Source organism: Corapipo altera, unplaced genomic scaffold (assembly GCF_003945725.1).
Source record: "Corapipo altera isolate COAL_440 unplaced genomic scaffold, ASM394572v1 1, whole genome shotgun sequence".
Classification (NCBI taxonomy): Eukaryota; Metazoa; Chordata; class Aves; order Passeriformes; family Pipridae; genus Corapipo; species Corapipo altera.
In genome coordinates, this window is record NW_020884873.1 from 32370974 (window position 1) to 32386863 (window position 15890).

At 33.7% G+C, this 15890-nt stretch overlaps 1 protein-coding gene across 4 annotated transcripts in view; it reads right to left on the minus strand.

Moving 5' to 3' along the window:
* Nucleotides 1–1164: 1164 nt before the first annotated feature.
* Nucleotides 1165–15890, minus strand: part of CPSF6 (cleavage and polyadenylation specific factor 6) — a 34020-nt gene continuing 19294 nt past the window's right edge. For 2 of the 4 annotated variants that reach the window (XM_027656950.1, XM_027656940.1), the window contains 4 exons: nt 15293–15408; nt 14812–14965; nt 14024–14212; nt 1165–6496 (listed from right to left, as the gene is read on the minus strand). In XM_027656950.1, the coding sequence (XP_027512751.1) occupies nt 14026–14212; nt 14812–14965; nt 15293–15408 (457 nt within the window). In that variant the 3' untranslated portion in view covers nt 1165–6496; nt 14024–14025. Of the gene's footprint in view, nt 6497–14023; nt 14216–14811; nt 14966–15292; nt 15409–15890 lie in introns of all 4 variants that reach the window. The other 2 variants (XM_027656944.1, XM_027656934.1) reach the window with 1 other exon arrangement.

Here is a 15890-nt window from a genome sequence, read left to right on the forward strand (position 1 = left end):
TAAATAATTAATGTCTGAGTCCTTTAGAGTTACTGAGTGTTATTTCCATTACTGCAGGTTTGGAGCACTACCCAAAGAAATTCAGGTTCTTTTTCTAATGAGCATTGGGTCTTCTCAACAAAGACCTGCACAATTGATCATCAGGGTTAAACACAATCATGAATGCAATGTTCTTCCATGGCAATCAGATTACATTTCAGACTTCTTTTTGAAGCTATAAAGATAAAAATGATTTTTTTTTTTCCCCAAATGAAAATCAGTGCTCTCATATAATCTTACCACTGTCAAATGCTAGAGGCTCATCACAGACCAAAGCTGGAGTCGACAGCACTGCAAAATGGTACCATTAATCTAAGATGGTATAATGGATATAGCTCATTTTATGCCACAGTAAATGAACTTTGACAAGTATTATGAATTATGAAAAGCTCGTCACTAGGATGGCACAGTATGGCAGTGCTAGTGGCTTTCTGTCTATAACATACAGATGTGTTTTATATAACACAAAGCTCTGCTTTAGCAGCAAAAACATTTGCCCATGAAACCCCAGTACCAAAAGTAGTTTTAAATCATCAGAGGATGGATGTTATTGTCATTGGTACCAAACCAACTGTTTGCATGAGATGAGCTGACAAGTTTAACCTGCCATACAGCTGTTTTACAACTGCTGTGTTCAACAAGCACTTGCTTTGCAATGATTAACATTTCCCAGATTTTGCCAATTCAAGAAACCAGGTTCAAATAAAAAGTTCTTATTTTAAAAAGTTTTACCACAGCTCCAAACATTACTACACTGATATTTGATTCTGAAAATGTAATTTTGAGAGACTGAAATTGCTTTACACATCATGCTTATTTTTTTCCCCTTTAGTTAATACATTACATGTGCGTCACCGTATTTTACAGAAAAAAAAAGGCTGGCTTAAAAAAAAAGTCTGCACTTCCCATTGATTGTAAACTTTGCAAAGAGTCTTTAAAGACCAGATAAGGACAAGAATAAAGAATAAAACTATTTCTAGATTCGGAAATAATTGTAGCACAGAATCTAGCTGTAACTTTGTCAGAATGTCCACGCTCCAAGTTTTAATGTCTGAAAATTTGAAAAGACTGACAATAATGAGAAGTTTAGACAAGCTGAAATGAAGACAAACAAAAGCACTTTTTAATATAAAAATGGTCTTTATTTCTTCAATACAAGGTAAGCTACTATTGCAGTTTAAGACCAACACAAAAGTTGGACAGCAAATTGCTTAACAGTCTCCTAAAGGCTGAAAAAAAAGAAACCCATGAAAGCTAAAAGTTGTGCAATATTTCAAGTATAACATCTAAAAAAGATGAAATGATCCCTAAACTTACAGATTAAGTACCTCTGCTGAAAAAGTATTAAAATCCACATTTGCTAGCATACCATCTTACCTTGTGGAGAAATACAGGTCTCCAAAAACTCCAGTGTTCAACAGACTCTTTGGTCTGCCAGCATCAGGAAACTGTTTATTATATATATAAAATCCTTTGGAGTCAGGCATTCTGACAGGCATCCATTTCCTTACACTTTGCAATCCAATTCTGCATTCCAACTTAGACAACCCCACTCCTGTATTTCAAACCATTTCTTGAATAGTTTACTCATAGATCCTTGAGCAAAGCAGGAACCAGGAAATGGAATTGTACAGGAAGACAATACAGCCTTTTGTTTAGAAAGTCAGCAGTGCTGATAATAGTCATAAAACTGCTAAGGTTTACCAAATAGGAATGTATTTCACCTTTAAAACATTTGGCTTTTTTCCCCCCTTTATTATTTTAAAAAAGGACAACTGCAGTAGTAAGGAAGCTGAATTTGCAATCACTTGTATTTATAAAAGCACACACATTCCTCATTTTCTTACATTTGAAGATCAAGGAAATGTCTGTTTCATAATGTAAGAATAATATGCACAGTTTAAAATATTTTCTATTACAAAATACTGTGTACAAGAGGGTGAGGCTGAAGTCTATTAGCTGAATATACTTGAAAGTGTATGCTGAAATCATGTAAAAATCACATTACATGGTATAAATAGATGGGAATTTTTACAACTTAAATGCTCCATTCCATTGGGATCAAAGGTATACTATTTTCAGTAGACTTCAGTAAAACTAGTGTATTTCCAAAGAAGTTTTAAAAGATTTAAGCACAGGCATAGGTCATACCAGAACCTAGAACCCACTGCAATCACTGGGCTATAGGATGGGTTCAGGAACTAACAAGCTTATCATATACAAATAGAATGAGGAGCTTTATTGTACTTCGTCCAACATGGGGGAAGAAAATCCCCCAAGAACATCAAACTGATGAACTGTGCTCCAAACTTGTCCTCGGTAAATTTATCCTCTATAACAAAAATTAATCTAAAAATACATGGGATATCAGACCTTAATGAGGGGGACAGGGTGTAGAGAGAAGGAAAGGGAAACAACTACAAAACCAAAAAACCATCTCAACACCCCCACCCACCCCAAGCCAGTCTGAAATATTAATTGCAAGGCATCATAATTGCAAGAGACAGTATTTCTGCATAAACATCATGATTCAATAGCATGCTGCAACCATTAAGTTCAAGACCTGTGCGGTCAATTACCAAAATAATTTAAATACTAGGTGAATCCACGTTGCTTCTTTCCTATGTCAAAATTGTTATTTTGGAAAGAATTGAAATTTCTTCAAGTATATGGACACTGACTCGTACTTTCCTTCCCTAAAATCTTGAAGGGCTTATATTTCAATGCAGAAGTAATTTAGTGTCTTCGATCTTTGAAGAGTACCAGTCTTAAACATGCATGTTTTATATTTGAATCTACATGATTGACAGTATCTTAACAAGTGTTGTATCAGGAAATTTAAGGCTGTATCTCAGTTTACACAAGAACCAAAGACAACTTTAACAGGCTGTGTATAAAATTCTATAAGTAAAAATAGGAACAAAGTCTATTTAACCTGTACACAAGAGAGCAAGTGGATAAGAAATGAAAATCAGGAATTAAGTATTTCTATAAAGAATGCCATGTATTTTACTAGAAACACAGATGACAAGTATATACAACATTTAAATCTCCAATTATCCACATACAACTAGGAAAACATTTACAAGGGTTTGGGTATGCAACTAAATAATCAGGTAAAAAAATACAGTTAGAAAAACTAAGCCTCACCAATTTCAGAGGAGCAAAATCAGAACGTACTCAGTCCACAAAAAAAAAAAAAGCTAATGTCTAAATTTAATAAAAATATCTTGTTTAACACAAAAACAACAGCTATCCAAGCTTATAAGCCACACTGTAAATAAAAACTTGAAGTTCTGACAAACATTTTTCAAAATGTAATCAGAACAAAAGTTATTGGCACAGAAAGTAAAAAGGGAATGAGGAAAAAAGACTGTACAGTTTCCAAAATGCTATGTTCTTCTTCTGAAGTACTTTTGACCTGTCAAAACCTATAGTCCAATAAAAATTTTACTTTAAAAAAAAAAATCACTCTCTACGTCTAAAAACCAAATCACCAATAAAACAACAACTGTTGCTAAAGCACCACCACTCCTAAGTCACTACTTGTTGGTTTTGTCTTTCAAGATAAAGGACACAGCCTTAACATAATATTTTCAATGTTACTTATAAAATCAACATTTGAAAGAAATAAAGTATTTCCTCACAGACTATTTCATCTTTTCATCAGCAAAAGGAGATGAATTAGAACTGAATATCAAGAGCAGTAGCCATCATGGCATCATCACCAGTCAATTATTTTCTAAACTGCCATTTCCTAAGCAGGTACAGGAAATTGCCAGGAACATTTAATAAACCAAAGCTTGGTAAAAATTCTACTACAGATCCAGTTATACATGATGTACATTACGCATATTCCTTTTTGGTGTCTATCAGGGTCTTTGGATTTTTTTCTGTACATTTCTTTTATGTTTTATAAAAAAAAAAATCTAAAAAAGGACACTCACTCAAGAGAATATTATCTAAATTGCAACACAGTACATTTTTCAGTTAAAATTAAGCATTTGGAGAACAGGCAGAAATAATGGGCTTCATACAGGGATCTCATCTCTCTAGTCACAATGATTATTCAGTTTAACTTATGTTATTTACCCCCTGCTATTTCCATTGCCAGCAATGGAAATCCGTATGTGAGTGAGAAATTACACTCTGTGTAAAAAGAGCAACAGTCTCCTTAAAACTATTTCAATGTGGAGTAAAATATCAATTCCTGCATAAAATGCTTGTAAAGTTACTTTTTTATTTTAAAATTTAATATATCTACTCAATGGAACATTACTTACCTGCTGCCTTTCCAGTATTAGCTATTCCCCATGTAACAGCTACAGGCAGGTTATTTCTTCCTTAAACTTATTACACACAGTAGTAAACAATGTTTTTAAGCAAAGAAAAAAAAGTTACAACAGTACTGTTTGTAACCAACACCTACTAACAAAAAAAAGCAGGAAGTGATTCATGACTTGTTTGACACAGCTTTCAGTTTTACAAAATTTTTAAAGGCAGTTTTCATTTTCAAACAGGATTAAACAAACATGTCAAATATCTTCTCAGTAGCAAATAGTTCAATAAACACCAGTGATCCCATGCATGAGGAACTGAGGTACACAATTTAAGGAGGAAAAAAAAAAAAAAAAGGAGAGTCTGAAGCTGTAGCCAAGTCCAACAGCATCAACCTGGCTGCAGGAAACCTGGTTGAGTAGCAGGTGCCAAAAATATCAGAGCATTTCAAACTTCTGCAAAACTTGGGCAGTTGCACAAGCTACTGGTCCCAACTCGAAGCATAAAAATCACTCATGTATGCAAATAAGATAACTTAAAGCATATATTTACATTCCTTGAAATATATGGAATGTAAGCACGTGCTTGATATGCTCTGGAAAATCAAATGGATTTCAGTGCTTTCCTGAACAGGGTAACGTTTTAGGTTGGCTGTAAAATCTTCAAAATTGGTAAAAAAAGAAATCAAGAGTTTTCTCAGGGTTGCCTCTTAAAGTCATCTGAGGTCTTGAAACTTAACTTAAAACATCAAGTGCAGCTATTTGAATACGTGAAAACTCCAGAGTATGTCCATTACATAACAATTTACAATAGACTAAAAGTGAGCCTTTGAACAAGGCTGCCAGAAACTAAGCTTTTGCAGCTTATATGAACTTCCTATTCACTTGCATTTCACACTTGATGAAATTTAAAACAAATTCTTGAATTTGAAGCCAGCTTTCACTGAGTGTTCCATTAATTTGTTTTTAAGTAAATTTACAAAACCTCATCTGACAAATTTAATCTGCGTCATTTTTGCTAAGACATTTAAATATTGCCCATCGGTGAACAAGGACATACAAGTGTACCTTCTCTTTTATATGCATGTGTGAATAAACCCCAAAGTATTAAGAAAATACCAAACCCATAAAGTCATAAAAATGGTAACATCTTGTTTCTTCTGGCACATTTCTAATATACAACTATGTACAGATGCTACGGCCTTGGGGGTAGAGAGGGAACACACACAAGCACTATTACTATAAAACTGTAAACAACTGCAGGGTTTTGTTTTTTTAAACCTAACCTTTCTACCCCTTATTATGGGCAGTTTAAGTTCACATGAACAGTTTAAGTTTATATCAACTTTACTGTCAATCAGGATCAAGGCTGTATGAAAGATAAAATTTTCAGTGTGCTAAAAATCACAGACTTGGGACCATCTCTCCTCAAAACAACCAACCACAGAGTGCTGCAGTTTTTACAGTTTTATGTGTCAATTAGCAAATTCACAAGCCACCTAGGTAAACACTGCTAGAAAGCAAAATAGTATTAAAGGTTTTATGTAACCACTTATTTTCATATCAAAATTGAGTGTGAGAGCGCAACATTAGTACGTTTAACTTGCTGAATGCAAGATTAGGTTGAGGCATATGCAAGAACTATTGCAATGTTTTTGAAGACAGCATCAATGTTTTCATTGTAACATTATCTTTAAATATTGCTGAACACAAGACTTTCCCTGAGGTGTAAACATCAAATAACTTGAACAGCTTTACACATCAGCCCCATTAAACAGTTTATTACAACACTACATCTACGGTAATCAGTGGTGCTGTGTACAGACATTATCATATGAACAGTTTAACATGAACAAACTACTATAAAAACAAGCATTTACTTGACTTTTTCCAATTGCTTGCACATTATAATTGCCAAATGTATATAACCAGTAATAAAGTTGCAAAAGCTAAAGGTTTAAATCACACAGGTTTCCCTCAAATAAAACAGTTAAGCAACATAAAAAAGTAAAAGAGCTACTGGTTACCATGTATGCAGATTTGCTTTATTCAGATCTATTCCTGTTCATTTTATCCATGAATCCTTACAGGCCCAGTTCAATCACATGAAGCAAACTGCTGGACAAGCATCTTTCCTTGAAGAATGTATCTTGTCTTGCACGCTGTTCCTCTTCCTTCAGCTGTAATGTGTCAAAATTTGTGATGTAGATTTTGCTAGTCCCCAAAATACACAGAAAATTGCTGGCTTATCTATACATACACAAGTCGTGCATCTACTTCACTGTGATGTAAACTAACACAAAATATCCAGAAGCAGTAGCTACTTGTTTGTGTGTTGTTTTCTAACACAATAGTTAAAAATAAGATTAACGCTGTTTTACAAAAAAGTTGAAAGAATATAAATTTCACAGTTAAAGTATTGATGAAAAAGAAAGAAATAGCTACTGCTCCTGTGACTGACGGCAACATTGATATAGAACATTTCCTAAAGTATGCATTCTGCAAGAGTAACTGAACAAGAATTTAAGGTAATTTTGCCACAATTAGATTTTTACATTTTTACCTGCCCACTTACAGAATTTTTAAGTTGGTTTGACATTTAAGGAATGTGCTGATTGTATAATGAAATGGATGGCTCACAGCTCAGTAACATTTAAAAGTGCACAGAATCTGACATCATTATAATCAAAATTTTCAGACTAGTGGCAAGCTGTATGGGGTTCACATCTAAAAATACAGGCTAGCAGTTTAAGCACAAGAACCCACTTTTCATGTAATACACTGTAGATTTGCAGACTTTGTCACCTACTCATCCTATGAAAAATCCCAAGCCCTACTTCCTACTCTCATCTATTTTGGTAAATTAAGGAACCACACAATTCAGAGTTAATTACCGTAAAAGTTCACAAAATACTTGGGATGGTATAATTCCATACACTGGATTTCAGTTGAATTCCATTACAAAACAATCAGCTATCTTAATTTCATTAATAATTCACAATTTCAACATTCAATAATTTCAAAATACTTAAAATCAAATTGTTAAAACACCCAACACATTAAATTGTTTATTTGAAAAACAAGACATTTAGAGAAGCAATTTCATGAACATGCAACAGTACACAGCTGTCAAATATTGTTCTACTAGTACAATAATTTCAAAACTAAGTACTCATTTTTTCTTCTTCCTTTCCTAAAAGTGACTGTTAATAATAACTTAAAAAAATCCCAAGGTATAACCAAGTAGGTACTATACGCTACAGTATGCACATATACTAGTCCAAATCCAAAGCAGCGACTGAAATTTCTTATTCACAGACTTCGTTCCCAAGTCACCAATGCATCAACTTTTGGGAAAGTTCCTTCCCCAGAGGCCAATATTTCCATAGGTGTTATGTGCTTTTGAAATTAATTAGTAGCAAAGTGACAAAGTGCTGCCTCCACAAGAAAAATGCATTCAGGGTTGCAAGCTAAGTTAGCAATAGGCAGGAGAGAATCTCAGTTTTCTAGCGGAGAAATGAAGTACTGACAGCTGTGAGACTGCACGTCAGAATTTGCTGCTCTCATAATACAATTGCTGCAGCCAAAATTATGGATCTTTATCACTTCTGTGGCAACAGTTAACAGATCCAAAGCACCATATATATGATTTATAATACTAGCATAAGAAAGCTTCAGTTCCTGGGAATAATTTGCTAGATTTGTAAGGGTACTTATGGAACTACAGGGACTCTAAAGAATGCACAATGAAGTGAATTTAGGATTAACACTTTTCATTATAGGGCTTTTAAGATGGTCAGCACCACACTGAACCTTCATTTTTAAAAACATGACCAACTAAAATCCAAAGTGGCGTACATTTTGGTTTCAAGTATTCTGCCACTATATCTCGGCACAACTGGAAACCCTTGTGGTTCCAAAAAGAAATAAATCTGTATGGATTATACGTTCATGCTCAGCCCTTTTCAGTATTCTACAAGCAAGTAGAATATTGAAGCAACAAACAATTTTAAAAAAATAATAAATCTCTAGTCAGTATTTCTTAGCAATACTGTTTTCCATCTGCCTCAAGCTCATATATAAGCTATCCGTCCCAAGCATGTGTTAGGTTTGTACAATTTAACACCACACAGCAATCGGTTTCTCAGCATTTCTACTAATAAACCCCAAATTTCAGACTTAGCTGTTAAATAGGTTTTGTGAGTTTAAAAGTTAAGGGTTTATGCCAGAATATTTCACAAATGAAATCCCAGGACTTCAGTGATCAAACATCTTGGTATTTATGCAAGATGCAACTTGAGCATTTTTTTACCCACAAAGACACACAACAAAACCCAAGAGATTGCCTGTATATATCAAAAGCATCTTGCAGTAGCAACTCTGATTTTTTTTTCTCTTTAATTCCAATTATTTAAATAAGTACATAAAAGCTTTAAATATCTTTTAAAATTGTGAAAATTCTACAGTAGTTTTAAAGCTGTATGTGCATACACCCATCAAGTTTTTGTTATAGTAGTTTAATTTCTGATATTTTCAGAGATTGAATTTCAATCTCACATGTTCACATTTCAGTAAAATGCATGACATACATTTTGTTAGTATATCCTAAAAACTCCTACGAATTCCTTCATGTAATTCTCCTTTATTTTATTCTATACATAAAGAAAAAGAAATACACAAACCAAAACTCCCACAGAAAGCATGAGCTTGAAAGTCAAAATTTCTTTTAATTTAACCTACATTCCAGAACATCACAAACCTCCAAATACTCTGATGCTTTATAGCTATAACATAGTAAGAAAGAAGGAATTTCAAGCTTGTCTTATCTCAAGGAATTTCTATTTGTCTTTCTGCATGTAAGCCAAGATACATGTGATTCTGTTCATCATACACATACAGACTATTTTACCACCACTAGCACCTTCTCATATTTGCCTATTCCCCCCACTCCATTATTCACGTACTTACCTGCTACCTTTGTTCAATCTTAGTGTATAAGTAAAGATCAACACAACAATTTCATGATTTTATAAATAACTTTACATGGGAAGAAAAACTCCCAAACTAGTCTCATTCATCATATATCTTTCTCCTACTATCCCAGCCTGTCTATTCACTAAAAATAACCAACGAACAGTGAGGTGTGTTCAGAAAATTCAATCTTTAGTTTACAAATTAAAAAGATATGACTCACTGTCAATTATTTTTCACATTAATATATGAGGAAGAGACAAAAAGGTAGATCAGGTTGCCACAGAAAAACATAAAAATGAAGATATCTCTCTCATGTGTCCTTTTTTTTTTTTTTTTTGTAAAAAGAAATCACAGTTCTCAAACCACAATGAGCAAAAGGAAAAAACTGAATTCGTTCGTTCTCTGGAGAACACTGCATCAAATCAACATTTTCATTTGTTTGTTTCTTATGTTATGAAGCTTAAAAGTTTCTTGGGGAACTTTCATACAGATCAAATTTGTCAAAACTAATGATTTCACAAATAAAAGAAAAAAGCACAGGATATGGGGAGCACAAAAATGTGTGTCTAAAGGCACCTCAGAAGTCAATAAAATTACAGCAATATATTCATGGGAAAAAAAGTAATAAAAGTTATGCTTTTGAAAATAAGTAGCATAAGATACTCATTTCATTTTTTAAATCAACATTTCACCCTCAAGAAAATGAGATAAATCACTGAACATTAAGGAACAAACTATGTTTCTTTAAAGCACCAGAGCAGTGATATAATAAGACTGTAAAAAGCACATAAAGCAGTGGCACTCCTTGCCTCTGTGACACTATGCTGGATTTCAAACACTGAATCAGATACACAAAGTATTATTTCTCTGCTGAATGCTAAATGCAGAATAGTGCCAGCTCCACATATGTGCTTCCTCAAAAACACACATTTTTAAAAAAGAGATTAGGTAAGCAATGTTTGCAATACCTTAATATTAAGATCTGATAATAATTCTAGACAGGTACTTGATACTCAAGTCTCGAACAATGCTACCACACAATTCAGTTAATATTAACTAGAAGCTTATTATTAAAATAGCTTATAAAAAATAGGCATTTTTCTATTCATTTACAAGGTTTCTTAAAAGGCTAATTTCATACGTCACTTGATGTTTAAGTGGTTGTTAACACTGTTACAGGCCCGTTCCTACTTATAGAAGCAAAAATATAATGAATACTACATAAACTATGAGTACCATTTCCCCTCCTCCTGACACCAAAAAAATTCCAACCATGTTACTTCTTGGATCACTCCAAAGCTGAAACCACTTCAGAGAGAACTGCGAGCAGTTTTTGAAGGAGCATGAGAGCCTCAGGCATCAAATTATTTTGCTTACAGTGGTTTGAGAGCAGAAAAATCAGAGAATAAACACGAAATATGGAGTACAAAGTCTACATACATATCAACTGTTACAATATTGTGGTTTTGTCTTTGCAATTCAATCCAAATCCAGTTTAAATAGGAAATAATCAATCAACCCAATAACAAAAACATAAAATGAAAAATTTAACAGTCAGCAGTTATAGAAATTCAGACAGATTAAGATTGGGACAATGTATCAGCTAGAAATACATCATTGAGTATCAGTTAAATTAAAAAAAATTCTGCCTAAAAAAAAGTCAGGACTCATGATGATGAAATTACATTACTATTCTGTTTGTACACATTAATATTGTTGTTAATCCTTCTAAATGTCATTCTATTGGGTTCTTAGTTTTTTTGACTACTACAAGTTAGACATTTGTCTTAAATCCATTGTTCTCTTTTATATCTACAGGCTTTCTATAAGCAAAGGCAAGATGTTTCAAGGAAACATTCAGCTTATAGTAATTCAGGAGAATGGATTATCGATGTACATGAAGCCTTACTCAAGTGAAGGCACAAAAATCTTGCAAGAATTTAACTTTAAATCATGAAGTGTACAAACAGAAGTGTAAACACCTGCTATGGTACAACTAAACTTTTTATAGAATTTTATTGTTATAAATACATTTTGTAAGTTATTCCAATTTTACCCATCTTTATAAATGTAATACAGTACAAACCGAATTTCACTGTTTACAAAAATGTTCACATTGGACCTTTAAAATCCTTCTAAACTAGACGTGTAACGCTTTGGAAAAAAATGCCAGTACAGTATCACAGTTATGACTATAGGTACACAATTAGGAGAGGTATAGGTGCCATTCATAGGGTGCAGGCACAGAGGTAACTTCATGTTGTCTGGCAAAACACAGTATTATGGGAAATAATTCCTTTCAGCACTTTTGATATTTATTAAATAACTGAGTGTTAAATCCATTTATGAATATTATTCAATGTAAAAAATGAAACAAAAAATGTATGGTAACATACATCTTAGTGAAAATGAAACATACAAACCAGGAGATAACTATTTCTTTTATACGTGTGTGTGTGTATAAATATATAAAAACAAAACTACAATAAAGCTCTTCTTCATTAAGACAGCAACAAGACAAAATGTTTACAACTTAACTTAAAAGAAAAAAATACCAAATGCTTTCATTTACATGTAGTAGACTAAACTGGCCCTTTAAATCAAGTTCTTAGGACCTATTTTCTTCACACAAGGGAATCTTACCAACACACCCCTTTGAAAGAAAAGAGAAGTCCCAGCACACAATAAAGCTGAAGGATGTTGCAAATATAAATCCCACCTGAACTGAGACTGAAACCACAGCCTCATTTTAAAATCATTCTTTGGAAATTATAAAATGCAACCTAATGCTGTTTGGTATGTTTTCTTGGGGTAAGAGCGGAGGGAATCTATACTTGGCACAGTAAGTCCATATCCATATGCACAACACTAAATACACAAAAATTAAAGCTAGATTAATAAAGTATGCCAAGGGTTAAAAAAATTATCTTCAATTCCAGGCTGTTAACAATTTTTAGTATGGCTTGTTCATCTCCACCAGAAGAAAAACACTCTAGAAATACATCCATTACTCAGCTCAATGGTTACCACTATCAGTAAGAACTATTTGCAAACATAAAAAATATCCAGTTATTATACAAGGTAAATATCCAGTTCAATAAAAGAAACTACATTTACTTTTGTTATATCTGTATTTTTATGTTGTTATTTTACAATTAAGAGCTACCATTACTATTTTTATTAAAATACAAAAATATTTCTACCAATCTTTTTTAATGGCAAAAAGTGGCATTAACAGAAATATACCACCATCTTTATTTCATTTGCCATGTTTCACCTTCCTATTTATTTAAGCCTTTGACTCCCCTTTTCTAGGTTGGTTACTTCTTAGTGTTGTCCCCTGCTAGTATACAAAGCCAGTACAACATCCCACTTAATTCTCAACACGCTAGAGAGTTTAGCATCCGAATTCATTCTCTCCTAAAGGAGTCAGACAGTGACACAGAAGTCTGACTGAAAAGCTGACATTTAACTCACATGAAATTGTATTTTTACTTAGGAGTATACTACATTTTATATGATTTCTAAAAAGTTTTGCTCTATAACTTCTGTAAATTAATTTCTATGAATCAATAGCACATGCAAATCCGGAAACTAAATCTGAGGTTAAATGTAAGAAATGGAAGCTGGGCTGACAGACAAGTCTGCAAGCTTCAGTTTCATTGTAGAGGTAGTGGCAAGTTCTTCTAAAAAGGGAAAAGACCGCTACAGAGTAACTATTAGGTAGGGTTTTTTCCCAATTGTCAAATATAAGGAATCATAGTAGCTTCAATTCCCAATCCTCAAAATGGTATATTATATAAAATATAAATACTTGTATGTATTTTAAAGCAGTACATTGAAAAAAAGCATTGTTTAGCATGCTACTCCAGCTGTCTAGACATCTGATGCATGCAAACTTCAGATATATGAAATAAAAGAACACATTAGTTTGTGAACAACCAGAAAAGAATCAGTCTTGGTGTCATACATTTTTACTAGTCTTCAGAAAATGACTATCATATGGAGGAGGGACTGAAAAAGTCAAGGTGAAGGGGAACAACTAATCACAAATTTTACTGAAGGTTAAAACACGAATTTAGCTAGAAGGCAGAAGATACTGACAGGTCACATTTCATAAAATAAAGATAAAAATCTGGCAGTATTTCCTGAATTTGACTAAAACTCACCAGGAAAAACAAAACAAAAACAACACAAAACAAAACAACGAACCCCACAAATACTGAAACCCAAAAATTCACCACCATACTTGTGCAAGGACAAGTGTATGTACACTGAAATAATCCACACATGAGCTTACGAAGGGCTAAAATGCTGCAGTCCTTACACAAGTAGATTTTAAAATACAAAATTCGTATTTTTAAATACAACTAAGAAATAAAACAGTAAATTTCATATAATCTTCTAAGATTATAAAGAGAATGGTCTGGCTTACTGCTTTTTTAAGAACTGGTTCAACTGCTTTTCATAAAAACTGGGAACATTATTACCAGCTAAAATAAAAGAAGTGGCATGCAGAACGCAGAAGATAATTGCACAGACTTCCTCCCTCCCAAGACCGGTTACCTGTTGTTACTCACCTATGTTCATGTCAGGCGCTGCAAGAAGAAAGTGATTCAGTACATACTGCAGGATCATTTAAATGCAGACATGAATGGTGTAAATAATCTCAAACCTAGAGTGGTTACTTCTAGTAAGTCAGTAAAGTTAAAAAACATGAAACAAATGCTCACCTTTAACGGTGACGATACTCTCTCTCTCTGTCTCGTTCTCTGTCCCGATCTCTGTCGCGATCACGATGCCTCTCTCTCTCACGGCTTCTTTCCCGGTAATAGTCATCATGACGATCTCTACTACGTGATTTGTGGCGCCTACTTTTTTCTCGTGACCTACTGTGGTCCCTCTCTCTGGATCGTTCACGTCTTCTAAAAGAAATTACTTCATTAAATTTTTCTTCAAAATATTAGTCATCCACGTACCACTCTTGCACTCTGCTTATGAGCACGAATTTGACCAAAAACAGACATAAGAGAAATATCTGTTTACCATGAGGCAGGTATGTTTTTGTATATAACATTAAAGACAGCTGATATAAACAGGGGTGGTTAAGAACTCAGTTACAGGTAGTAAGGGGCATCCACTTTTTGATCTAGCAAAGAAAAGCCAGAAAGTACATGCTCAGAATGGAGGATGACTGAAATCAGCTGGGGGAAATCCACCATAACTCAAACGATCGCTGCAACATGGCTGCTAATCTGTGTACGGAAAGTATGTGCCCAAACCATGAAATAAAGCAGAGTTAAATTTAAGCTAGTCAGATCAATTTTGAAAAGAGGGCTAGTTAAAAGGCACTTTTTCTAAGTTCAGGAAATGCTTATTTAATTCTTTCACACATTCCTTGTGCAACTCAGCAATCACTAAGTTTCTTACATGACTTAGTTTCAGTTTCTTCTCTGTGAACTAGTCCTGCCCTACACCTTCTCTTTTGTAAGTAAGAGCAGACGGAAGAGGAAAGTTTTACCTGGATCCAGAACCATAAGACTTGGACTCAATTCCATGAAGGCAGTCCTGAAGAGAGCTAATAAGTACTTTACAGCGATCATCTGCAGATACTTTGGACTGTTTGATTAAGGAAATTGCAGTTACCAAGGTCTCTATAGCACTTCCATAGTCTCCTGAAAATGATGTAAACTCAGGATCAGAAAATTATGCAAATTAAAACATAGATTTCTATCTGTAACACTATTATCATTTTGAGTATCTTCTCTTCAACAGCCATCTAGATCATTTACTGTAGAACCAAATATTAAAATACTGTCCAGATCAGTACTCAGAAGGCATTCTCAGAAACTGAAGCACAGTACAAAATCAGTCGTAAGTTGTACCTAAATTCAACATCCTATTAGGAAAATGTGGCTTCAGGCCTTCCAGATTCCTAATAAAAGAACCCTATAAATTCTTTTCAGCTGGGAAGAATAGTAAACATATTGAGTTTTACTAACCAGCACTGGCATCTGATACAGCTCTCGAAATGGCACTGCTTGAGATCGCCCTATTTCTATTCATGATTTCTTCAAATTCTGCTTCACTTAGAGGTGTCCTTGCAGCATCCATTTCTCTGCAAGCAATAAAACTACTATTTAAAAGGTTAAGCAGAACTTCAGAAGTTATCATTGCAATTTCAACAATCCAAGTTTGCAACTTTAAGCAGTGACAAACAGAAAAGAAAGCAGGATCTGGATTTGGTTTTGGTTTTTGTTAAGGACCACTGTTACAGTATAAAATCCTGAAAGCTAAAAAAAAAAAAAAAACAAACCACCAAACAAAAATCCCCAAAAAACAATTAATACATTGCTGTATAAATAGACTTATTTTTTGTTCATCCCACCTATTTCAAACATTCATCAGCACTTAATATTGTGCTTTACAAATATTTACAATTTGTATAAAATTCTTGAAGGTATGTAAATAGATATTCCCAATTGAATGGATGTGGAAATACATGTACATAGGCAATGCAACTTTGAGCAAAATTAGAGATAATTTTTATAACAATACTGGAATCAGAACTATATGATCCTGTTTCCCAGATCTTAACTA